At 43.8% G+C, this 25,481-nt stretch overlaps 2 protein-coding genes across 4 annotated transcripts in view; one reads left to right on the forward strand and one right to left on the reverse strand.

Annotated features, from left to right (window-relative positions):
- uxs1 (UDP-glucuronate decarboxylase 1) overlaps positions 1–3,257 on the forward strand; it is a 106,697-nt gene extending 103,440 nt beyond the window's left edge. For all 3 annotated transcript variants that reach the window (XM_063214223.1, XM_063214221.1, XM_063214222.1), the window contains one exon: positions 1,356–3,257. In XM_063214223.1, coding sequence (XP_063070293.1) covers positions 1,356–1,487 — 132 coding nt within the window. In that variant the 3' untranslated portion in view covers positions 1,488–3,257. The remainder of the gene's footprint in view (positions 1–1,355) is intronic.
- ecrg4a (ECRG4 augurin precursor a) lies at positions 2,932–24,529 on the reverse strand. The gene is made up of 4 exons (XM_063214224.1): positions 24,256–24,529; positions 19,703–19,759; positions 16,752–16,915; positions 2,932–4,145 (listed from the first exon to the last, which is right to left on the reverse strand). Exons 1-4 carry the CDS (start codon positions 24,323–24,325, stop codon positions 3,996–3,998), a joined length of 441 nt encoding a protein of 146 aa, XP_063070294.1. The 5' UTR covers positions 24,326–24,529; the 3' UTR covers positions 2,932–3,995.
- Positions 24,530–25,481: the final 952 nt, after the last annotated feature.

A 25,481-nucleotide genomic window follows, 5' to 3' on the forward strand; every position in this document is an offset into this window, starting at 1 on the left:
TAAATGTTAATGCTTGGTGTAGTTATTCAGATAAGGAGTCCCTTGCCGGGGGAGCAGTTGAAATGTACATGAGTCTCTGCAGGCTGCAATCGAACGCCTTTTCATCTATCTGCTTATGCATAAGTAGCCGAGGTACTCACATGTAACGCCGTGTCAGTAATGTGCATTACGACAAGTGCGTGCAATCGGTGGTTGGTTCAGCTGTGCTAAGTGTAGGGTAGACTCAACCTTACATAAAGTACAAACTCTGGGTAATGCATGTTAGCCACTGGGTTCACATGTTAGCCGCTAATACATGCCTAAAGGAATTATTAGTGCTTTTTCCATCATATTCTGAGGCAAAGTAAAAAGTCAAAGCGCATCATGTTGTAGCGATATAAGATGCGCTCTCTTGGTTTTCCATCAACAGAACGAAATAAAATGACGGCACCACCAACCATGTCGATGTGCATTTTTCTGACTCGACAGATGATTTTCCATCAACATTTTAGCAGAATAGAATACGCAGCTTGTGATTAGAACATAGGAAAGAGAGACAATTCTGTGCGAGACGCAACACCAGGTGAATGGACGGCAAACCCATCCGCCAATCACTAGGCAAAGTTTTTCTCTTTCCCTGTTTGAATCATCGAGGTGGGTTTGAAAGCTAAACTGGGAAACTCCCAACTCCCATTGTCATTGTGTCACAGCACTCCACAGAACACAAGTGTTCACTGCACACAACAAAAATGCATTTATGCGTCATCCGTGCAAGGAGGCAGCCCCCAATGGCGTCTCAAGGGAGCAGTACGGCGGGACGGTACCATCAGGGTACCTCAGTCATGGAGGAGGATGGGGTTAGCCACTGTTGCTCAGATTGGTCAAAGTATGTGCAGGCAGTTTGAATGACAACGTTCTAGTTCCACCCCACAGCCCTCAGCTTTCTGAACTGTGGGGTGCCATACTAAACTTCTCATATTATAGTCCTGGCTTGCAGCCTCATCATATATGTTGGAGCGTGTTGCCATTTCATGATCTGATCATGATCATTCAGAAGCATGTTGCCCAGGGCTTGACATTAACTTTTTTTCCTCACCGGCCACTGTGGCTTGTAGTTTTACAGAGTCACTAGCCATTTAGTCTTTCTAGCCAGATGCAACTACTGTGATTTGTCACACCAAAGAACAAGTTATCTATCAAGATGGCTAATGAAACTGAAATTGTTACTAGCCACAAACGTTACATGCTTTACCAGCATTTGGCCGTTTGGCAGGTGTCAAGCCCTGGTGTTGCCATTTCTTAGCATTATATCCAGCCATTTTTGTCCAGTCTCTAACCTCACCAGCGGGTGTGTGATGTGTTCCCCTACCACACAGGTACCCCTGGAGGAGGGCCTGAACAAGACGATCCAGTACTTTGCACGAGAGCTGGAGCACCAGGCCAACAACCAGTACATCCCCAAGCCCAAAGCCGCCCGCATGAAGAAGGGCAGACCCAGACACAACTGACCCACCCGTCTTTTTGCCACAACTTGATAACGTCTTTTCAGGAAATGCTCTGGGAGCTGGGAGATTTTATTTTTTATTTTCTTGATTTTTTTTTGTTGTTTATTACAGGGGTTTTTCGTTTGTTTGTTTTGGCGAAGGACAGCGCCTTTTTAAAAGGACGATCATCAGAAGTCGTGGTTGTGAGGTGACGCGCGGCTGTGATGCAGTAACGGGTGTTTTCTCTGTAGACAGGCACGCAACATAGAGACTGACCTCAGACGTCAGTTTTTGAGACATGACAAAATACAAGAAGCGAGGACCACCAGACAAGAGCCACAGTCGGACCTTGCCTTGCACTATTTGTCATTTGTCTTGTGCGTTGCACCCTTTATTTAATTAATGACGTACTGAAAACGTCATTGATGAGCCATTTTTATCCTGAAGATAATGTCAAGACTGCGGTACGTACTTTACTGTAACTCTTGTTTGAGTGCTTGTTTGATTGTGTTTTGTTTGGTTTTTCCTTGTACACAATCAACCTACTCCAATGCCATAACATGCCACCTTGGGAGGTGTTCCGCTTCCCGCCATCTTTGTCTGTTGGTTGATGGTCTGTCTGTGTTGGAGGACTTGTAGAGGAGCCAGGGATGTATACGTTGATTCGAATCTGCCAGAGAAGATCTAGAAGGCTTCGAGACAAGACTACTTTTTGGAGCCTTTAGGAAGTTTCAAGTCAAGCCTGCCAGAAAAGAAGGTTGACCGTCTGCTTCAAGTAAAGGAATAGCTCCAAAATGTTTCAGTACATGCCTGCTTCGAAAGAGCCGAACAGGGTTCCTGTTGAGGATCACTTTGACTCTTGTGGCCCTCGGTTCTCAGGACTTGAGATGACGATGATGAGGGAAATGGGTGGGGGTGACAAAAAAACAGTTTTAAGCTCTGCCATGTGATGTGAGTTTTGAAGCCATCTTTTGTGTCGTTTTACCTTTACATGATCTATACCTGTGGGCATATGGACATGTTCACACACACACACACACACATAGATACACACACACACACACACACACACACACACACACACACACACACACACACACACACATACACACACACACACACACACTTTAGAGAACTCTTTACACCCCACATTTGATTTCAGGAACGTGGGAGGAAAAAAAGCCTATTTTAATAAAATATTTACAGTGTTTGTGAAAACGTGTCCCTTTTCTTCATTTTTTTCCTCAGCCTGTTCCTTCTGTGTCTACCGTTTGTGCTTGACCTACATATAGCAGTTGAACAAGCGGCTGTCACGCTGCCCAGCATTTATTTAAATAACAGGTTCCTGCAGTTAGCTGTTCGTTTTTTTGTCCGCTAATGGTACCATTGTAAGCTGTTGCTTACAAATGACAGTTTTGTCCCACCCTCTTTCCCCCCAGCTGTCCCTCACAAATACACAAACAAGAGATTCTCAAAAGCGTCTTTATTCACTCCACTTTGAGGCTGTCGTAAAAATGGCATTTGTATTTGGCCTAAATGGATAGGTGAAATTGCTGAGATGGTGAAAGAATGCTTACATTGACAAAGGATAATGAGAATGAATGAGTACAACGGATAAGGGAAAAGGAAACATAATGATTTTTATATGCCCCTCTCACCTGCTGTAGCAAAACAACTTAAAGAATTGGCACTGCGTCTCAAGAGAGCTACATTGAGACCCTACACAGCCGTCGTGAAACGGACTTCGGTCGTGTCCTTCATCCAATTCATACTATACCAGTGACAAGACACATTTGACACGTTATTTTAAAGTTTGGAAGAAGTTAATTAGTGTGGCTGTGAATGTCAAGGTCATGATGGCAGAGGAAAGGGGTAGCCACAGCAGGTGGTCAGTGGTAAGACCCCAAGGACTAGAGGTGTCAATCGCAGGTTCACAAAAAAGCCTTGCTACAAATTTGATCCACACGGGTGCAGTTCGGAAAACCATAGCTGCTAACGATGTTAGTTACTTTGCTGGTTAGAATGCAATTTCCCTTTGGGAGCTACCCAAATTTCGAGAAACACAACTGAGCAAGAATCAGCTGATTGTAAATTTACAGGTAGACCAGTTACTTGGCGAAGTGTCACTTGTGTTGGAAGGAAACTGGCAGGGTTTTTACTTCTGAACCGGGTTTTTTTATTTGTTTGTTTTTTTTTGACACCTCTGCCCTGGGGTCACAGGGTCCTTGGGCATTAACCCTTTTTGGCCTGATGACTTGTATATGTTGTTTGACCTTCGGTGCCTGGAGACACATATACGCTTCATTCATGCTCTTGAGATTTTAGCTTTTTAATGAAAATGTAGGTATACAGCTGAATTAACATATTCTAATGCAAGATGAGGGTCTTAGGGTTTAAATGCAACCGTGTTTCATGTTTTTATGTGCATCAGAGGCTGAGATATTTAGGTTTTTATAGGCTGAGGGCAACTTTCCCAACAAGGGCTTAGGCATTCAGCTGGCATTTTTTGCAGGTGCTTTAGGCATCAATGGGTTAATAGTAGTCATAGTTGACGTTGGCCCCGTGCCTGTGGTCCTGGGCGTGGCGAGGACCCAGGGCGGCGTTCTCGTCGTAGTGGTGCTGCCTGCCCTGGTCCCCAGCCTGTGCCTGGTCCTTCCAGTAGGCCAGGTCTGCCTCCAGCCTCTGTGGATGGGGAGAGAGAGAGAGGGAGAGACACAAGCTATTAAACGACTACTCATGTGCACTATAATGGCCTTATCCGTAAAACTACGCTCTGCTCTTCTTGTAGGCTAGGGTGCATTCCAATATTATGCACACTCGCTGTTCCCGCTGTCCGCCTAGCCACAACAACTTTTGGGCCACTGTTTTTCATTCCCCATCCTGATTGCAAATGAGAAAATGACATTGGAATTGTGATTTTGCAAGATATTGAATTAAGTATCTGTTGTCAATTACATGACATCATCATGACGTCACAAGCAGGCAAGGGAGGATGGGAGTCTGCATATTGGAATCCACTCCAGGTCTGCTTCAAGCCTCTGAGGGAAGGGAGATGGCGGTGGACGGAGAGAGGGAGACAACACTTTTATTTAAAAGATGACTTATCTGCTAGGCCAGGTCAGCAAGAGAGAGGAGTTGGTGGTGGAGCAACATATTTTGTTGTGATCCAACCTTTCTCCTGCTAATACTTTTTTTCAGAATTCAAACAGGAATGGGCACAATGGTACAGTGCCTGTGGAGTAGCGAATGCTTCTCCGGCCAGGATAACGTTTGCGGTTGTCATTGAACGAAATGATAAAAGATCATCTAGAAAACCTTGGCTTTTTGTTCATCACCTCAGACTTGGAAGTCTCCTTCCAAGAATTGATGTGTATATAACTTTGTTATGCTTATGTAGGCCTTGCCTACAGCTGACTTCTGCTACAATAATTCCGGTGTATTTTACAATCACACTTTTGTAAGTTGCTTTGGAGTGTCTGCTGTGTGTGGGTCTTCTAGGCTGGACAGAGTTGGTTAGTGATTGTGAGGAAGACTGCAAGGTCGAAGCGCCAACATGCCAATGGCAATGAATGTATACAACGAAAAAAAGAACTTGAAGAAGAAAAGAAATGCAAAGGAGTTTGCAAACTTTTTTTTAAAAACATCACTTTTTTTGTTCAGCACCAGAAATTGTGCCTAAGCAAAGCCACTAGTGATTATGCTTTACCTGTAATAATAATTATAATATTAATGCCTTTTATTTAAAAGCGCCTTTCAAAACACTCAAGGTCACTGAAACACTCAACGACACTGTAGGCCTATGTCCAAAATGAGACACACAAAATTGAGAACATTTCACCTCATTTCACATTTAATTCCAGGAAAGAAGAGAAGTTGATGCAAGATTATTAATTATCCAAGATGATTAAGCATCCTCTATGTCTGTAAAAATGCTTAATCATTCAATGTTTACTTTGCATTTTTACATTATCTTGAAGCCTAGAAAATTAGACAAATCCTATAGGGCAGAAAATATTTTTGACTGGCAATTTGATCTAATACCGCTGCATTGCATATAATCCAAATGTAAACAAAATCTGTCACACTGGTGTTGTTTCTGTGAGTATCTGGGGTTTATTTTTTTCTTCTTGAGTCTGTGTTGTGTAGTGTGTCATTAGGGAGGATGAAAACACTGCTGGGTTTGCCTGTTAAATGCAGTTCAGCAGTTTGATCGACAGCCATTGGTTCCACCACAACCCTCCGCTTTGTCAGTGATGCGCTGCCAGATTTTTCATTTCACGTCATCCAAATCATTACCACACCTACTAACCACGACGACCATTCCAACATTTTGTCTGCATTCCAATATGCGGACTCCCGTCCTCCCTTGTCTGCTTGTGACCTCATGATGATGTCACTAACGACAGAAAATGAATTCAATATCTTGCAAAAGCACAATTCTAATGTCAGTTCTCATTTGTAATTGGGTTGGTGAATGAAAAACAGTCCCCCAAAAGTTGTTGTGGCTAGGCTGACAGCTGGGAATCTTTATTGTTTTCTCCACGGAGGTGGGGCCAAGAGACGGGGCAAGGCCACAAGCACAAGTTGAGGACGATAGTCTGCATATTGGAATGCACCCATTGTGTGGTATCACAGGATTTCTGGTCTTCCACGTACCGGTAGTTCCGGCCAGTAGCCCTTCTCTGAATGACTAGTACACGCTACTGATGCCAAAATAGTAATGGCGCCACCCTTGTGATCGGGAATGATTAGGTGCAGACTAGAAGTGAGGAGCAATAAGTAGGCCCTACTGGTATACATTACAGTAACAGTGAATGTCAAGTGCATCTTGTCACCAGGTTATGCAGGCAGCCGCTTAGGGCCCCCAAGCCTCTAGATAGTGAAAAACAGCTCACACTTGAAACTACAGCATTGGGGATTTGTTTCGTATGTTCATTCCTTTATATTTTTGCTGGCTCCCCAACTGTCCCCACAATCGCCTCTGTGAATGGCCGTACTCTGCAGGCTAGATTAGGCCCTACTGTTCTCATGAAGGAGCTGCACAATGTATATTATAGGGCCTCTGACAGCTTTGGTCAGGCCCGAGCTGAAGTAACCTCACATATTTACATATTTACAATGAATAATGATGGGAAGGGGGGCTGCTTTTGCCATTATTATAAGAGCCTCATTTCGCAGCTCTCAGCACAGATAAACATTGACAGTCACCCGCTACACTCTGATGACACATTATGCAGTGATCCAGCACTCTGAGAGTTCCACCAACAGGTTGCTGGTGGGCGGCTGAGGGAGATGCTAGATAATACGCACTCTTTACATTCCTTCTGGAATTTTATTACTATTTTAATGGGAATAAGTTATGTCACTCTGTGATTTTTTTCAGAATAAATTCTTGGGGCTGATTGAAATATGCATGACGACGGCTCAGAAGTAATTTCTCTCTTGCTTAAGCCTCCTCCATCTGCTTTAGCCTCCACTGATTGCACTGTCATTTCCAAGTCAATGAGGCCTGTTTTACATCAACCATTTCCCAAATGTGCTGTCTTATTTTTTTAGAGGAACACACCCAGAGCACGTCACATTGGCAATGTACCATGTGCGTGCGTGTGTGTGTGTGTGTATGTGTGTGTGTGTGTGTGAGAGAGAGAGAGAGAGAGCGATAAGGGGTTGAAAAGATACAAACATGTGCACACCTGACCTTATAATAGGCTACTATTTCATTATTGGTAAACTCAGCACAGCAGAGTAGTTGCGTTCCTTCGTACTTAACCGTTCCTACAAACACATTTTATGTAGGCCTAGTCGTTGCGCATGGAGAGTGGCTACTCAAATTGAAAAGCAAAGTGCCTTTTGCCCTATTACTAACTGCATTCATGACGGTTACCGTCTTTAGAAGTCATTTCCCTTCTGTTGCAGCCCTCTTGTCTGCTTCCTTCACTAATTGGATTGTCATTACCAAGTCCATGATGTGTGTTATATACCAACCATTTCCCAAATGTGCCTTTTGAGGAACACACCAGAGGTGTTTGGTTAGAAGGAAAAGAGATACAACTGAACCCGCTCGTAAACGTATGCGCAGCTTCAATAGTAGAAATTCAGCGAATATGCTAAAATGCGGTTTGGCGACAGCCAATTGGAATGTTGGAATACTTGCATTCTGTTTTCAAGGGTCATACTCTGTCGCTTTTATCGCTCATGTCAAGACAGTCCAGCGACTCTTTGCAGCTTTGGTCTCTTCTGGTGTCTTTGCGATATCCTTCTATTGTTATTAAGCAACAGTCAGAAATATTATTGGATATTATATTATTTTATTTTTATTTTAAGGCGGATATTTTCTCTGAGGTATATTTTGTCAGGTTTCCAAAAACTTACCAAAACGTACCAAACTGCAACAATGAGGTTGGCTAGCAAGAGCATAGCATCACTATGTTGCTCTCCCTGTTGGTCGTACAGATTGCTTGATGAACTGTGTCTCATTAGACCTACCTGGGCTGAACTGGCCATCTGGCATAGCGGGCTTTTCCCGATGGGCCCCGCACCCTGGTGGGTTCCTATTTTCAGATTTATTTATTTTTTACACTTCTGGAAATAGGGGCCCACAAGGGTGCAGGGCCCACCGTTGAGTCAGTTCTGCGCTGCTAATTATGAAGGGCCCCTTTATGCCAAAAGTGCCCGGGCCCTATTTTTCCCCCAGTTCAGCCCTGAGAACTACAGTGTAGGCTAATGGCCTGCTTCTCCCCAGCTTAATTAGTGCAGGTATATACTGCATAGAGAGCTGTGGAGCAAATGCAGAGCCTTTCACGCTGCTACAACTTGATGGACTGCTGAAACTGTTTTGGAATGGGTATTTCAGAGTTGGGAAAAAAAAAAAATCTTGAAGTGTCTTTCCATTCCCTGCCTACCCATGAATCATGCAGGAGGTATGTACGTACCGTGTGTGTGTGTGTGTGTGTGTGTGTGTGTGTGTGTGTGTGTGTGTGTGTGTGTGTGTGTGTGTGTGTGTGTGTGTGTGTGTGTGTGTGCGTGCGTGCGTGCGTGTGTGCGCTTGCAATATAAACAAATTAATTGGCTAAGCCAGGGAGAAGAGGCATGACTTGAACATCTGCAGGTGTGTGTGTGGGTGTGGGTGTGGGTGTGTGTGTGTGTGTGTGTGTGTGTGTGTGTGTGTGTGTGTGTGTGTGTGTGTGTGTGTGTGTGTGTGTGTGTGTGTGTGTGAATACATTTTATGCCTATTTCTTCAGCCCTGCTGGATAAGGGTGTTCTCATCAACATACATGATTGCAGACAGCTATAGGCAATTTGCACTGCAGTCCTCCCAACACCCTCTCTCTCACACACACACTCACACACACACACACACACACACACACACACACTTCTGTTCTGAGCAGATTTGTGCTTATAGCAAAACATGCATGTACAAAGTGCCACTCTCTGAGTGGCATCTTCAGTATGTTGTTGTTGCCCTTTACGAAACACAGGTGGAGGTGATGAGGGGGGGCCCAAGATAACACAACTGGCCAGGAGGCAGGTCAACGTTTCGTTGTCATACATCAGCCCAGTGACGTGGTGTTGTATCTTTTTTTGTTTCATTTTGAACCCATTTCAGTTGGATAAAAGCCTCGTGGCATGCTTTTTTGTTTTCTTAACAAGGCGTTGTTGGGCTGATGTGTGTTGCATGATGGAACTGCATCTGCAACAACTGCTATTGATTTCACACTTTGGTGGACATTTTATATTTTATCCACCTGCCCCCCAACCCCCCTTTGATCTCTTCATATTTCATTACGTTTAGAACAGCAGTATAATTTGGACTTGGGCAAATGACAAGAAAATGACACGGCAAATAATAACGGCCCCGGTGCATAGCTGGGAGATGAGATGGGAGAGAGATGTAATTTCAAAGGCAAATCACTCACAAGTGACATTTCTCCAGAAGGCACCCGCAAATTTGCCGAACAACCTTCCCCATTGTCTGTGGCATTTGAAGAGTTGCTGGATTTTGTCACCTAATGAATGGGCCACTTATTTACAGGCTATTTCAATCCATTGATTTATTTGTCTCGTTTGTCTAATATTTATCCTGTCTTTTGGTGACACGTGTTTTATTTTATTTTCCAACATTCTTTTATTTACTGTGATGCACGGGGAAGCCGTATTTCTTGTATTGGGTGATTCTGATAACGTTTTTTTTCACCCATCTAGGCATTCTGTTTCCATTATCCAGTCAACAAATAGTGCTAAAGTTAGTGTACAGGGGTTAGACAAAAACACCTGTCATTTTAGTGTGGGAGGTTTCACGGCTACATTGGACCAGCCTGGTGGCCAATCTTCCTTAATTGCACATTGCACCAGTAAAAGCAGTGTGTGAAGCTTCAATTAGCAGGGTAAGAGCACAGTTTTGATCAAGGAGACTTAAGATAGGAGGATGTGCTGACGTCATTGGCGCGTGTTACAGAATTTTCGCGAGGGGAGTATTCTTCTACAGTCAGTATTGGAAGCATGGCAAAGTGCAATGCCATAGGACAACATGAATGTTTGTCAGCTGTCCTTATCCCCAGCAATTACTGCTGACCAACAGCTGCAGGTAATCTGGCCACAAACTGAACATCGGATATCCTCTTTCGACCGATTTTGCGTACAAATTCAGCCTGATAAACCGGCCTAAATGTGAGACCGGAGTAATTTAGTCTGGCCCCGATGAATGATACCTCCTAAGATTGTTGATGAGAACAACCTGTTGGTTTTTCAAACCGTGCCAGCGCTCTGACCAATCGGCGATCTTTGCTGTTGATGTGCTTTCCCATCGGTGTTGCGAGCTTCGTTGTCACTCCCTCAAAACCCCACCCGCTTTGATTCAAAACAAATCTCTGCGTTGTGATTGGTTTTGCCAGACTCAGGGCACAGTGTTCAAAACGTTCTCAGATCCGAGGCCAGACCCACTCGCAGCTGAAAAATGTTGGCGTCCAGCGGGTGGCGCTGGTTTACCAGGCTAGTACAAATTTACAATTTTGAGTACAAATTTTTTCCATCATGGCGCCACACCCACTGACCATCCGCACCGTGTGTTTAAGCATAGAAATGTATTAGTTCTATGGTATTTAAGCAACGCCCCAATACTACACCGTGGCCAATGTATTTTCCACTGATAGCGCGTTCAGGCCGACTGAGAACCGTGCTAGAGCCCGTTCCCGCACCTAATCGCGAACCAGTCGTCGTGTTCATGCCACGGATATTAGCTTTCACTAACCGGAAAGTTGGTTTGCTAGAGCTCGTTCCCGCACCTAATCGCGAACCAGTCATCGTGTTCACGCCACAGATATTAGCTTTCGCTAACCGGAAAGTTGGTTCTGCAAAATACTTGTTTTTTCTTTGCGAACCGTGACGACAACGTATCTGTCAGCAGGTGCATCCGGGTAACACAGTCACATGCAGAAAAAGTTCAGAGCCCGGTATGAACAGGCTCGGACTGGCAATCTGTGATACCGGGCAAATGCCCGGTGGGCCGCCGCGGCCCTAACGCAATTTAGACCGGCCCCTTACGCTGATACCAGCCCTGGATTTTAGACTAGTCGAAGTCGGTAATCCCGGACTCATGTAAATGCCATAATTGATTCTTCAGTACACGATACACTTAAACAGCAAGGGGTGCAGTATATATACCCCTTCCATGTCACTTTCATCTTTGTGACGGTGGGCAGATGGCTTTAAAAAAATGTAAAGCAGTGCATGATGGGGTTGGAATCTGAAGGCGCCTGTCTTCCTTCTGATAGGTTCACGGGAACGCGGATGTAATGTTCGCCGGGAGTGTTGCCAAATAGGACAAGATTTGGCTCCTTTGGATGACCGTCTGTGGTCAAAAAATGTTAAAATAGCATTTGGGTGGGTTTCTCTGCAGATTTATGGCTAGACATCAATAGAATTTATTTCAAATTGTGTGGGATTTAGTGTTTCCACGCAGGTTTTGAGCATTTGTTTTTAGGCTGGAAATGATCAGTCTCGTCTGGCAACCCTGTATAACCGCGCTGTGGGATTCATATTTACTTTCATATCGTCGCTCACCAGTCCTCCGACAATGGATAGCATAACACATTAAGAAAGACGTGTCAAAAAGAGAAGAGGGAGCATTCGTGACAAACATAACAAAGTGTTGATGGTGCGTCAGTGTGTTTTATAATGGCTAAGTGAAACTATAACTATACATCATTCGTTTGCTTCGCCAGTAGTTTTCGTTTTGCTAGTGATTCCTACATCCCTACAAGTTCAGCATGCGAGGATGAGGGCTGGGCAACATACTGGAAACGTCACTTCAGGCACAAAGCAAAGTTAATTGTATGGACTTTGAGGTTCCATGACCTGAGCAGTACGAAAGAAGACACACAGGATATGAATACAGAACTTGAAGTTGTTTATCAAGCTCATCATGCTAGCCTAGCTATTCCTTCAATGAGGAAGGATTAGCTTACGTCTGTAAACTTTCCGGAGCGAACGCAATCATTTAAAAAAAACACCCAAACGGAAACACAAAAAGACTCGGACTATCTGTTAACTCTGCTTTAACTTTTTTTTCCCCGCGGCGTTCGTATGGGTTACTGGATTCATGAATCTGCAGTAGGCTTTGCTAAAACAGTGCATCGAGGGGATAAGTCAACGCAGAGATATTATATTTTATGAACCAGTGGCATGACATAGCCAATATGCAGCAAAAGCGCCCAATGAAGACGAGAGATGCAATCAACACCGAGATGTGTGAGGCTAGGAAAGTTCCCGAGACGAGGCTGTATTTGTGGATCAGTAGCGTCCTGTTTTGTGAGCAGCTGATGTCAGCACTCGGCAAACATGTGAGTGAAACGGCTGCAACAACTGATGGATTGCGGTTATGTTATGTCGCTCACTTATACTTTTCACTTATCAAGTGACAGACAGAATTGTTGACAAGGTGGCTAAAAGATTAGGCTGGGTTACCACACCAGGACGTGTATCGCAATCCCCATTCTGGCCCCCTGTAAGGTAAGGTAGCGCACGCACGCACGCACGCACGCACGCACGCACGCACGCACGCACACACACACACACACACACACACACACACACACACACACACACACACACACACACGGTTGACTGTGCTTCTATGCAGTTCAATGTGAAATTGAAATGGCAGTGAAGATGTGTCGTGTTCATTCATGCTGGTGTCATATTGCTTGGGGTTTTGGTATGGACGGATGGATGAATGCGTGTTGTTTTTTTTTGGGGGGGGGGGGCTCATCGGTCGGCGGGGGCCGGTGTAGAGGGAAAATGCCAGGGCCGAAAATCGTTCCCAGTCCGAGCCTGGGTATGAACACGGATGGTTCGCAGGTAAGCACCTAAGTGCCGAAGGTAACTGGTGCGGCCACCAGCACCGGCTCCGTTCTGGTCGGCCTGAAACCCCTATGAGTGATCCTTCTTATCAAATCTACGTTCTTTGGTTTTGCTCAAGGAGAGATAGGAGTGTTTACAGACGTCATCGGAGCGTAGTACGGAATGATGGCGAGGGGAGTCCAAATTTCTTCTTCTACAGTCAAATTGGAAGCATGGTAAAGTGCAATGCCACTACCGCAGGGTCGGAGTGTGGAACAGGTCATAGGACACGTCATGTTAGGGTGGATTGTTCAACCCGGATTGTTTGCAAAAAACATAAAACCACAGCTGCCCAAATCACGGCAGAATGTGCACCTCAATTCTCCAGTTTCCACCAGAGCTGTCCATTGGGAGCTCCACAGGGTCAATATACACAGCAGGTAGGCTATATACTGTATTATTGTGGTCTAAAATCAGGTGTTTACTTTTGTCTAACCCAATGTACCATATTTTATTTTGTATAGCCTATCTACTATCTAGTGTGTTGTTGGTCAGGCAGACGATTGGGGGACTTTCCCCCATTCAACATCCCGATTGCAAATGACAAAAAAAGACCCTGGAATAATGCTTTTGCCAGATATTGAATAAAACGTCTATTGCCATTGACATCACAAGGCCTTAAGCAAAAAGAGACGACGTGGGGTTAGATGTTGAGTTGGGAGCGTACCTACAGTATGTTCCCTGGGTCCTATGTTCCCCGCTCTTTGTATGGGACCGGGGAACATACGGCCCTTTTTCTAAAAAGATGTTCTATGTTCCCCGCATTGTATCTAACCCTTCCCAAAAGCATCCCTAAACTTAACCTGTCATTAATGCAATATTTCCGTGTTTTCAAATTGTGCCCTGACCAAAACTATCCCTAAACCTAACCTATCACAGGTCACTGATTCTTGACAAAGTGGCTAAAACAGGTTGTAATGTTGACAGAAAAAAACAAAGTGAATTACAAAATTATATGGTATATCCTCGTAGACTAAGGTCTTGGCTTTTCAGAAATGCATAAGGCCAATCTCCCCATTTTGTATTTTTTTCAGAAATCAGGCTTTTCTCCGATCATACCTTGTTTTTTGTCAACACACAATTAAAAGTAATTAAAATTGTATTGATTTGGCTGCATATGTATCTGGAGTTTTTAAGTGATTATGTGTATTTTTTGGTTCACACATATGCCTTTAAATGTTGAAAATTCACTTTTGTTCTATTTTATTACTGTTTCATGTGTTCTAATTTTAAAATATGTACCGTCATACGATGCTTACTTAACGCCTAAATAAAACAAACAATTTTTTGTAATTTCACAAATATTCGTGTAGGCTTAAATTGGCTATTACTTTGATAATTCAACAACTCCTAAGGAAAATGTTGTAAGCACATTCATTTAAAATGTCCAAAACTCCTTCTTACGGTGGTGACTTAAGAACTGACGGTGGTGACAGTAATCTGAGAGTGGTGAAAGTGGCCTAATTAGTACCTGCATTTAGCAAAATAAATAGCCCTCTCGAGTCAATGGCATCTTGCATAAACACTTTATTTTTGTGTGTGCACAGTATGTTTGTGCATGTGTTTTTTCTTCATTAGTTAGATTCTCTAGGAAGTAGGCCACTGGTTCTTGAAAATGTGGCAAAAACAGGTTTTAAGTTGTTCAAATCCAAAATATAGAGGTGTATTATCATAGATGTAGGTCTTGGCTGTGCAGTGAATGTATTGGCCAATCTGCCCATGTTTAACATTTTTCATAAAATGGGCTCTTTCTTGTTTTGTCAACAGTGGCAGACAGAATTAGAAGTAAAAACATATGTTTAATGTATTAAAGTGAATTACTTTAACAATTCAACATAACTGTAGATACTTATTGTATGCATATTCTTAAAACATGTCAAAAACACGTAAAACATGTGTTTTTAGGTGAACTCCATCAGATGTCACCACCGTCAGGTTTACTGACAAAAAAACCTCCAAATGCACCTCAGTGGTGGCTAGAGTATCATTTTGGATCACAATTATTACTAACATGCCTAGTAATGTTTCATTAACCTGCACAATTTAGTAAAATATGGAACAAGATGATGAGCGGAACAAAATCTGACGGTGGTGACATCTGACGGTGTGAGACAAAAAAACACTCTTTTACATATTGTGCATTGTTTGTTCACATTAGCCACTTCATTTTCGCTCTGTTTCTTGGGTGCTTCATACCCTTTCTGAGAAAGTATATATTAATTAACATTAATGTAATATAATACTATTAAAACCCCCGACGGTGTTGACAGTTTATGGTTGGGACAGTACCAGTGTCCAAACAAATTAACAGATTGAGGACAAAATAGTAAACTTACAGGAGCTTCAGTGATGGTGAAGTATGCAGTAGAGCTAAAGGTTTGAAAAGGGGTCCTCAGTAATGAAAATGACCTTGTGCATACCTGATTTTATTGTCTTTTAGAAAAAAATTGACGGTGGTGACCAATATGCTGGACACATTTTGAGCAATCAGAAAATAATAGTAAATATTGTTTTACATGCACTATGTGCACATCTGTAGAACCACTTTAATATGATCTTCCACATCATGGTGATATTGTTCAATTCTGTTAGTGATTTTTGTATTTTAAGTCAATTGAAATGATGATGCCAGTCCTTGGGACAGGCGTTTTTACAGGGTGTGGACAGGTTTATAGCCATGAAAAGTAATAAAATTACACTTAAACATTTCAAACAACTGTGTATTTGTGTAACAGACCCCTTGGCCATTACCTGGATTCATTTTGTTCTTGAAAATTTAGTTGATTTTCAACAGAATTAGCATTTTACTGCTGGGACATGTTTTTGCCAAACTTTCAAGAATCAGTGAGGTGCAACAACAACCTGCAATTTGCCATGCGGCAGCAGCGTACTTTGAAGCAGCGGGGACCATAGGACCTGTTGCGGGGAACATAGGACCTGGGGAACAAAGGGATGACCCCGTTGAGTTGGTCCCGTTGTGTCTTCTGAGTGTGGGGTACTTCATGTGATGTGTGATGTATCCTGTCTTGATATGTTGTCTTTGTGTCTTGTGTCTTATGTGGAGAATGTTCTGCTGTGTACTCTACATCTGCCCTACATGAGCTCTTTATGTTCAGTACTGGGTCTAATGTGGCGTGTGCTCCTGCCCTGTGTTGTGAAGGTTGCATGGTATTGTATCCTGTGTAATGTATTTCATATGGTGCGTGCGTGCGTGCGTGCGTGCGTGCGTGCGTGCGTGCGTGCGTGCGTGCGTGCAGGTCTACCCACCGCTTCATCAAAGCCCATGTACAGGGACTGTCATCAAAAGAGGGAGAGGAGGTAGTCTGTGTTATGTGGAAGTCAATGAACAGTTTTATCGAAGCCCATGTACATGAATTGTCATCAAACAGTATTGTGTTCGGCATGTCCTGTTGTTTCATGTGTGCTCTGCCCTGTGTTGTATTGTGTAGTCTGTTTCTTATGTTCACACCGCTTTGTCGAAGCCCATGTAACGTGGGCCAACTAGCAGAGTGTGGCGTGGAGCGGTAGTAAACCTCCCTCCCGAAGCCTAATACAGTATCGGTAGCACTGAGCTATGGGACTGGTTCTTTAGCTCAGCGGTATCGTGCTGTGCCTCCCATACCCGAACGTATGTGTTGACAAGGAGGAGGCGAGTTGCAGACCCAAGGGGACGGAGTGCGCGGGAACACCTCAGTCACACTGGTGCTGTGACCTGGATGGGAGTGAAGTTTAGTGGGGGTCAGTGTAACGGAGGCCAACTAGCAGAGTGTGGCGTGGAACGTCAGTAAACCTCCCTCCCGAAGCCTCATACCGTATCTGTAGCGCTGAGCTATCGAACTGGTTATTTAACTCAGCGGGTCCATAGTGTTGTGTGTCTTATGTACGCACCGCTTCATCGTAGCCCATGTACATGAACTGCTGTATCCACTGCTGCACGTCGGGCCGGCTGCGGTCCCACAGCTGCCTCTTGGGCCTCTTGAGGGCGGCCAGGAACTGCATGGCCTTGGAGGACGGCACCACCACACTGGAGGGGGACACCTTAGCATCCGCCGCTGGAGGGGGCGCAGAGGAGGCGGGGGGGGGGGGAGAGAATAGCGAGATAGATACAGCGAGTCGGGAAGAGGGAAGATGCACAGAGAGAGAGAGAGAGAGAGAGAGAGAGAGAGAGAGAGAGAGAGAGAGAGAGAGAGAGAGAGAGAGAAGACGGGGAGAGAAAGAGAGGGAGAGTGAAAGAGAGTTTGGAAGAAGGAAGATGAAGAGGAAGAAAAAAGACAGATGAGAAAGGGAGAGAAGATTGGGAGAGAGAGAGAGAGGGAAAGCCAGGAAGAATGAAGATGCAGAAAGGAAGGGGGAGAGAAAGAGAAGAGAAACGAAGGAATATGCAGAGAGAGACAGACAAGATAGAGAGAGGAAATGTATTGACATGAATAGAGAAAAAGAGGAAACAAAGAAAAAGCAGGAAAGGAGAGGTGCATGTTCTTTAACCCAGTAGAAAATAGCATTCATAATGTGCTTGTCGGTATGCTTGTGCACAAGCTACACAAAGGATACCAATTACATGATTACATGTTGTCTGTCTAGTTTTACATAATCTGTTATGTATTTACATAGTCATTAGGCCTATGCCTCAGCAACGATGTCATTGTCACGTCCATGCCAAAGATCAGAGAAACAATGAGTGGTGATGAGAAACATGACTAATAGACATGACAATAGCTTTTATCTTTGGATTTTGTCAGTTCAACACCATTCAAGGGAAATGAGTAGGCAAAAAAATCATGTGACAATTACGGTGGTACTGAACATAATTGAACTGAATTAATCATCAGGAACAAAACGTGGAAGAATGTGCGTAGGCCTACTGTATGAAACAGTAGACTAAACGTTTTGTTTTATGCAGAAATGAGGTGGCAATTTTTTTTTTATTATCTTTTTTTTGTGACGATTAGTACTGACCATAATTGAACTGAATTAACAGAGCAGTGGGGACAAAACGTGGAAGAATGTGTGTAGGGCTACTGTATGAATCAGTAGACTAAAAGTTTAGTTTTACACAGAAATGAGACATGACGCCTTGTTCTTCGCATTCGATTACATAGCTCTTTAAAACGCTGTGGCTAAGGAACGCAAATGTCCATCCACTTCCCTCTGCTCTCAGGATGATCTGTTCATTAAGCCTCCCCCAATTAATTGCTCTCTCAGACATCACTACATGTTGTAGTGGTCATTTTAAGCACATGCTCTCTAACGAGGTAGCACTCTGTACACCACAGCCATTAGCAAGGACACTCTCGGAAATGTCAGACATATTATAATAAGAAATGTATTAAATTAGCACGAGTGAATTAATGAACGGTGTGCTAAAGCCCATGTGATGTCAGTGATGTGTGCGTACGGTTACATAACAGTGCATTAGTGCTATATATAGCCTACTATGACGATATAAAGGTCTCAGGTAAAATGCTTTTCTGGCAGTGAATTTAACAACTGCTTTTACATAGATACTATAGTACTATAGCATATTTACATACAGACTCTCTATCTCTTTCTCTCTCTCTCTCTATCTCTCTCTCACACACACTTTGTTTCTCTTTGCTTCTTTCTCGTTTTATCTTTTTCCTCTCTTTCCTTATCTTTTTTCTCTGCCTATTTATTTCATCCCTTCTTTCTATATATATATATATATCTATTTCTAATACATTATATATTTTATATTTCTATTCTATAGGGTCTACATCTCTCCAGACCTCCCACTGAGCTTAATGGTGCAACCAACAGTAATCCTCTCCTCTCCTCTCATCCTCCTCTCTTCCCCTCCCCTCCCCCTCACCCCTCCTCTCCTCCTCCTCTCCTCTCCTCTCCTCCTCCTCCTCCCCTCCCCCTCACCCCTCCTCTCCTCCTCCTCTCCTCCTTTTCCTCTACTCTCCTTTTCCTCTACTTCTCCTCTCCTCCTTTTCCTCTACTTCTCCTCTCCTCCTTCTCCTCTCCTCATGTCTACATAATGTCTCCATGATTATTCCAATGGCTGGCTCCCCCATTCTCGCCTGGCGCAAATGCCGTGCCCGTCGGCCTAATCATCTCAGTGGCGATCGCATCCTCCCTCTCTCCTCCGCCTATCATCGCTCTCTCCACCATCTCTCCTCCTATTACACTCTCAGTCCATATTCCTTTCTTCCCCCTCTCCTCTCCTCCCTCTCTCTTCCCCCGTCCCTGTTATGCTCTCAGTCCATCTCCATCTCTTCCCCCTCTCCTCTTCTCCACCCCTTCTCTCTTACCTCGCTCCTTTTACAATGCATACTCTCTCCTCCCTCTCTCTTCCATCGTTCCTCTCTCGTTCTTATTACATGCTCTCTCGGTCCTAACCCCCCTCTGTCCTTTAATACATTCTCCATCACTACCACCCCGTCTCCTATTACACACTCTGTCCATCCCCGACCTCTTACATGTTGGGAGTCTTCACATGATGCCAAAGTGCCCTTTTAGACTACACTGCCCCCCCCCCCATATGAGGTGCAACCTTTGCTCTTTTCACAGCATTGTTATCATGCATGGGTAAAGAGGCCACTGTTTGTGTGTGTGTGTGTGCGCGTGTGTGTGCGTGCGTGTGTGTGTGTGCGCGTGCGTGTGCGTGCGTGTGCGCGAGTGTGTGCGCGTGTGTGCGCGTGCGTGTGTGTGAGTCTGTTTCTGATTGTCTCCCGTTGTCGTGCGAATGGAATGTCAGCAATGAATAGCACCCATGATGGCACAGTGTCGTTATGACGTAAAGCGTCAGTGTGAGTGTGGTGCGGTGCGGTGCGGCGGTGGCACTGATTGCCTTTTGTGTTTGGTGTCACAGTCACCTTCTCTCTTCTGCAGGAGCTTTTTCAGGCCCGCTCCTCCTCCATCGCTCGACGCACCTATGGGAAGATGAAGACGAAGATGAAGACAAAGACTCTGGCTTATGTCACTGCCTGCCTGCCTGCCTGCCTGCCTGTCGGCCTGTCTGCCTGCCTTCCAGCCACTAACTAACCACCACTTTTCCAATCCCTGTGTAAGGAGCGAACGGCAAACAGCAAACAGCAAACCCCGGGATGGATGATAATTTGTGTGACTCGATGCAGCTCACGCAAAAAAAGCTCAAAGCGTCTCCTCTCCCGCGGTGGGTGATGTGTAGCTCTTGCAATTCCCATCTTCTTGCAATGCAGTCGGTGAGGATTTGCCGATTACAAATAGTAGATTTGTTCAGGCTTCACTCATGTGTGAACCATATCCCCCCCCCCACACACACACACACACACACACGCACACATACACACACACATGCCCGCACACACATACACACACACACACACACACACACACACACACACACACACACACACACACACACACACACACACACACACACACACACACACACACATGCATGTACACGTACATGTTCACATACTGTACACAGACACGTACACATAACTGATTCTTGAGAATGTGGCAAAAACAGGTTGTAATTTTGAAAGAAAAAAATCTAAAATATGGTGGTATAGATGAAGGTCTTGCCTGTGCAACGAATATATTGGCCAATGTTTTACATTTTTCACAAAATAGGCTCCTGCTTGTTTTTGTCAACAGCGTCAGAAACAATTAGAAGTAAAATATATGTTTACTGTATTCAGTAATGGTGAAGTATGCATTAGGGCTAAAGGTTTGAAACGGGGTCCTCGGTTATGACAACGACCTTGTGCAAATCTGATTTTATTGTCTATTTAAAAAAAACAAATTCTGACAGTCGTGACACATTTTGAGCAATCAGAGAATAGTAAATATTGTTTTAAACTCATTATGAGTCTGTAGAACCACTTCAATATGTTCTTCCACGTTATGGTGATATTATTCAATTCCATCAGTGTTTTTTTTTGTCAATTGGAATGATGATGTTTGTCCTTGGTATAGCAGTTTTTACAGGGTATGGACATGTTTGTAGCCATGAAAAGTAATGAAATTACACTTAAATATTTCAAACAACTGTACATTTGTGTAACAGACCCCTTGGTCATTACCTGGATGTATTTTGTTTATGAAAATGTAAATGATTTTCAACAGAATTAGCACTTTTATTGCTGGGACATGTTTTTGATGATATACACTTCCGTGTACACACATATTTCCTACACTGCACCTGCTGACACACACTTTGTGGGTCCCTTCCATTCATATTAACCCTAACAATAGCTAAAGAATGCTAAACTGTACCCAAAACAAAACAATCCCTAACCCTAACCTGTCATTGAGAACATGTTTTTACACTTTTACTTTCATAGCAGCAACAACAAAACCACCCCAGCAAAAGGGATCAAAATGTGGGGTCCAGGATTTGGGACCCACATGGAGCGAGTGCCCCAGCAAGTGGGTGTGCTCCAATAGCAGTGGCCTCACGAAGGTAAATTGGTGTAGTAAACACACACACACACACACACGCACACGCACACGCACACGCACACACACACACACACACACACACACACACACACACACACACACGCACACGCACACGCACACGCACACACACGCACACACACACACACACACACGGAATCCCATGGTATGATTAAGTCACCAGTCCACAGCCCTCAGTGAGGCGGGCAGGCAGGCAGGCAGCGTGCAGGGTGAGCCTACAGAAGAGGCAGTGTTGATATACAGTATATACTACACAAACACTCACAGACCCCCCCCCCCTCCAACACACGCACACACACACACTTCCTCACTCACTTCTCCCTCACTCCCTATTCCAGCATCTCTCTCTCTCTCTCTCTCTCTCTCTCTCTCTCTCTCTCTCTCTCTCACACACACATACACACACACACACACACACACACACTCCCTTCCTCACTTCTCCCTCATTGCCCACCCCCGCGGCTCTCAGTGCAGAGAATAGCAGAGCTGACTGACTGGCTGTGGTACAGAATGGTAAGCCACTGAGGTAAGGGGAGATACATGCGGAGATTGCATCAGAAACCTGCTGCATGCCTGACCTTGGCAACAGTACACATACTTATGAGGGCACGTGCATGCACCTCCACGCACACGCAGACACACACACACACACACACACACACACACACACACACACACACGGAATAGTGAGAGTGAGGGAGGAGGTTTTGAGATTTTAGAAGGAAGTGTCTGACGCAAACAGGAAAGTGGAAAAACAGAAACAAGGAGAACGGCAAAAGAGGAAAAGTTGGACTGAATCGTCCAACTTTATGAAACCATGGAGGAAAAAAGGGAAAAATTGTTATTTAGGTTTTATTCCACTTTTGTGCACTTTTTCCTGAACTTTTTGTGAACTGCAGATACAAACTGAGACACAGTAGAGCGGACAGCATTCCTACCAGAAAAGCAAGGTTTTTCAACAGCTTCTTCCCAGCAACAGTGAGGCTGTTGGCAAAGAAGAACATTTGACACCTTTCTTATTATTCTTTTGATCTCTTTGATTTTTATCACTTTTTAATATATTTTTCTATTTAATTATATTTATTGACTCAGAGGGCCTGCACAAGAGTTCCTATGTGCTTGGACTACTAGTTCATGCACAAATGGCAAATAAAGTACTTTGAACTTTGAACTTTTGAACTTTGAACTTGCGAAACGCCAGTGAGTCAATGTACAAACACTGCATTAAATGGGTCTTGCATACAGTACTGGGGAGGAAAATATGGGTTTAATTGGGAATGGCTCCATCTGCAACCCCCCTCCCCCAACCTCAGGGCCGGCGCTAGGCATAGGCACACCAGGCAGTTGTCTAGGGCGCCAAATGTCTTGGGGGTGCCAGAAATGCCCAAAATGTCCCACAGAGTTAGAATGTCAAAGAAACCCTCTTCACACTTACAGTAAGACGTTGATAATAATTATTATGCATGGCCTCTGCGCAGATTAGCTGTGTTTCGATCAGATGCATGGTGCTATGTTTACAGATGACGATGTCTAAATGCACAAAAGGGAAGGGGGTGCTCGCCTATAGGGCATCAAGTTAATTAATTTCAAATTATTTGTATGACCAGTGCATGTAAAGAAATTGACAATAAAACCCACTTGACTTGAAGTTGACTGGAACTGGCCCCGCCCAACCTTACCACCAAGCACCAAACGCAGACAGTATGTCAGTGTTCATTTAACTATTGAAGGTGCTGTGTGTAATAATTTTATTTTCCAGAATCCATGCTGCTAATTCACAAATGTTTCCTTTTTCACGTATACTGATCACCAGTATTCATTATGACTGGGAAAATGACACTTTTTCATGAAAAGGTGGATCTTCTCCATGTCTGCAATTTTGAATTTCCAGAAATAGACATTTTTTAGCTGCAAAACCTGCTGTGATGTAGTCATATATAAATATTAGTTTAGTACTTCGTAAATATTCATAAAAAAGTCAAATTTGGCATAGGCCTAAGTAAGTATGCCCTTTATTATCCCAGCAGACAATAGGCAGCACAGTTGCAATGAGCAGCATAGTTGTGATACCTACTCTAGCCGAAATAACAGTCTACATACTGTTCCTTTAAAGACTTGGAATTAACCCCATTTCAGATAACATTTGGTCCCACTCAAAAATAGTGTTAATTTTTACTCTATGGCCAATGTAATTTTCAGTTAATTCTAGTCAATATTGTAGGCCCTATAAATATTTCCCTGTTTCGGCCCATCTCTCCCTCTCTCACATAGTCAACAAGTATTTTTCCATCTACCTCTCCCCTCCCCCACATACTTCTTATCTCCGTGGGGTGCAGTTGTGAGTTAAAGGGGGAGGGGGGGTGATCTTTTCTCTCTCCATCATTCTGTGTAACTTACAATCACAATCACACTCTTTATCCAAGTCAATAGTCCATTGCAGAAACTCACTCACACACAGTTACACACACTTCACCTTTGACTCTCCCTCCATTATTTACATCAAGTAGATTTTGGAGCTATGCAAATATATTTGACATTGGCATTGACATTGGTGCACATTTGTGAGACATTACTGTGTGACTTGGCGAGTAAGCAAAATGCCAATGAGACATTATCTTTTTTTTATCTATCTATCTATCAGTTTGCTTTCCAAATCTGCTTCCATAGCTTCACAGCTTCTGCCATATGCAGTAATACTGACAGCAACTTTCCTTTCCTTTCCTCTTACTGTAATCCTTTTCACTGATCCGATAGAATGAATATGTTGACCAGACAAACAAAGATGGGCAGCCAGTCAGTCAGGTAGAAAATAAGAACAAAAAGCAAGAAAGAAACCAAGAAAAGAAAAAAGGGAATGCAATAAAAAAGTAGTAGACAAAGAAAGGAGGAAACAAACACAGAAACAAATAGATAGACAAAGCAATAAACAAAGAAAGACAGAGGACTAAATGAAGGTTACCTCTGAGTAAGAGTGTGGCCATGAGAACGGTGATGGCTAGCAGTCGTAGGAAGACGCGCAGGGACGCCATGATTACCGTGTGCTTTTCTCCCTTTCTCTTCCCTTCTCTCTCTCTCTCTCTCTCAAACACACAGACTCCTTCTCTTTCTGTACGCGTTTGGGCCTGGCAGCAGACAATAAGAGCCCCTCAGGGAAAAAAACACAAGTTGAAGGAAAAGGCAGAAGGGACGGGACGTGAAGAGGGGGGATGGAAAGAACCCCGAAGGGAAGACTCAACACAAGCGCTCCATGTGGAAACTTGTCTGTGTGCTGTTGCTGGAACAGACTGTAGTAAACCTGCAACCAGCCAGCCACCCAGCCAGCAAGTAACTCACCACAGACGCCAGACAGCAAGACAGCAAGCAGAAAGACAGACAGACAGATGGCGAGACTGTTTTTCCCCTCACACTGCTGTGAGCATCCAGCTGACCCGAGCCAGGCAGCAGCAATTTGTGGTTTGAATAATTTTCCATGGCTGGAGAATGGTGGTGTTCTTGCCAGAATGCCAGTGAATTTCTCAGTTGTTGTTCCCTCATTAGGTTGAAGTCTCTTTATCTGAAGTTTCTTTTTTGTTAGCTTTTTCGAGGTTATGTACGGGAGGGACTACTGCACATTAACAAAGCTCTGAAAATGTTCATGTAAATCGTATTATATATATATTGGTCATATTATCCTAAGTCATTTGATCTTGCATGGACTTAATACCATGTTCTCTTCTTAATGTGTCATTGTTCTGTCTTGTAGCCCTACTTGACGAACGAAAGTGCAGCTTGAACAAAAGTGTCCTTAATAAGAGCTCCATCGAAATCATCTTTAATTGCAGTCTTTTATCTGACACTTTGAGGGCTTTTCATTTTCTCTCTGTGCCTTTTATTAGAGAGAGCAGGTTGCGCTAAGGCAAGATGGTGTTTGGAGCAAACGGATAGAATAAAAGAGTGCATGGTAATGCATGGCAATGCATGGTAAACATATAAATGGAGTAAACATACAAATTAAACATAAAATGCATAGCATATTGTCGTACGTATCCACATTTATATATCATATACTGATATTTAGCCTACGTTACACAATCTTTCCCCAGACCAGTCACAGCTTAGGTAAGATAGGCCTACAGTGACATACATCAGTAGCCTATCAGACCAAATCATAGAAAGACGTTGAGAAAGACTCTGAAATACTCTAAG

Source organism: Engraulis encrasicolus, chromosome 13 (genome assembly GCF_034702125.1).
Source record: "Engraulis encrasicolus isolate BLACKSEA-1 chromosome 13, IST_EnEncr_1.0, whole genome shotgun sequence".
Lineage (NCBI taxonomy): Eukaryota > Metazoa > Chordata > Actinopteri > Clupeiformes > Engraulidae > Engraulis > Engraulis encrasicolus.

Excerpts from the sequence above, each read along its gene's own strand:
- ecrg4a (XM_063214224.1), bottom strand. The coding sequence starts at position 24,325 with ATGGCGTCCCTGCGCGTCTTCCTACGACTGCTAGCCATCACCGTTCTC. Across the intron at positions 16,916-19,702 it reads GCTCCTGCAGAAGAGAGAAG|CGGCGGATGCTAAGGTGTCC; the intron begins GTGACTGTGACA and ends CGCCCCCTCCAG. Across the intron at positions 4,146-16,751 it reads ACATGGGCTACGATGAAGCG|AGGCTGGAGGCAGACCTGGC; the intron begins GTGCGTACATAA and ends CCCCATCCACAG.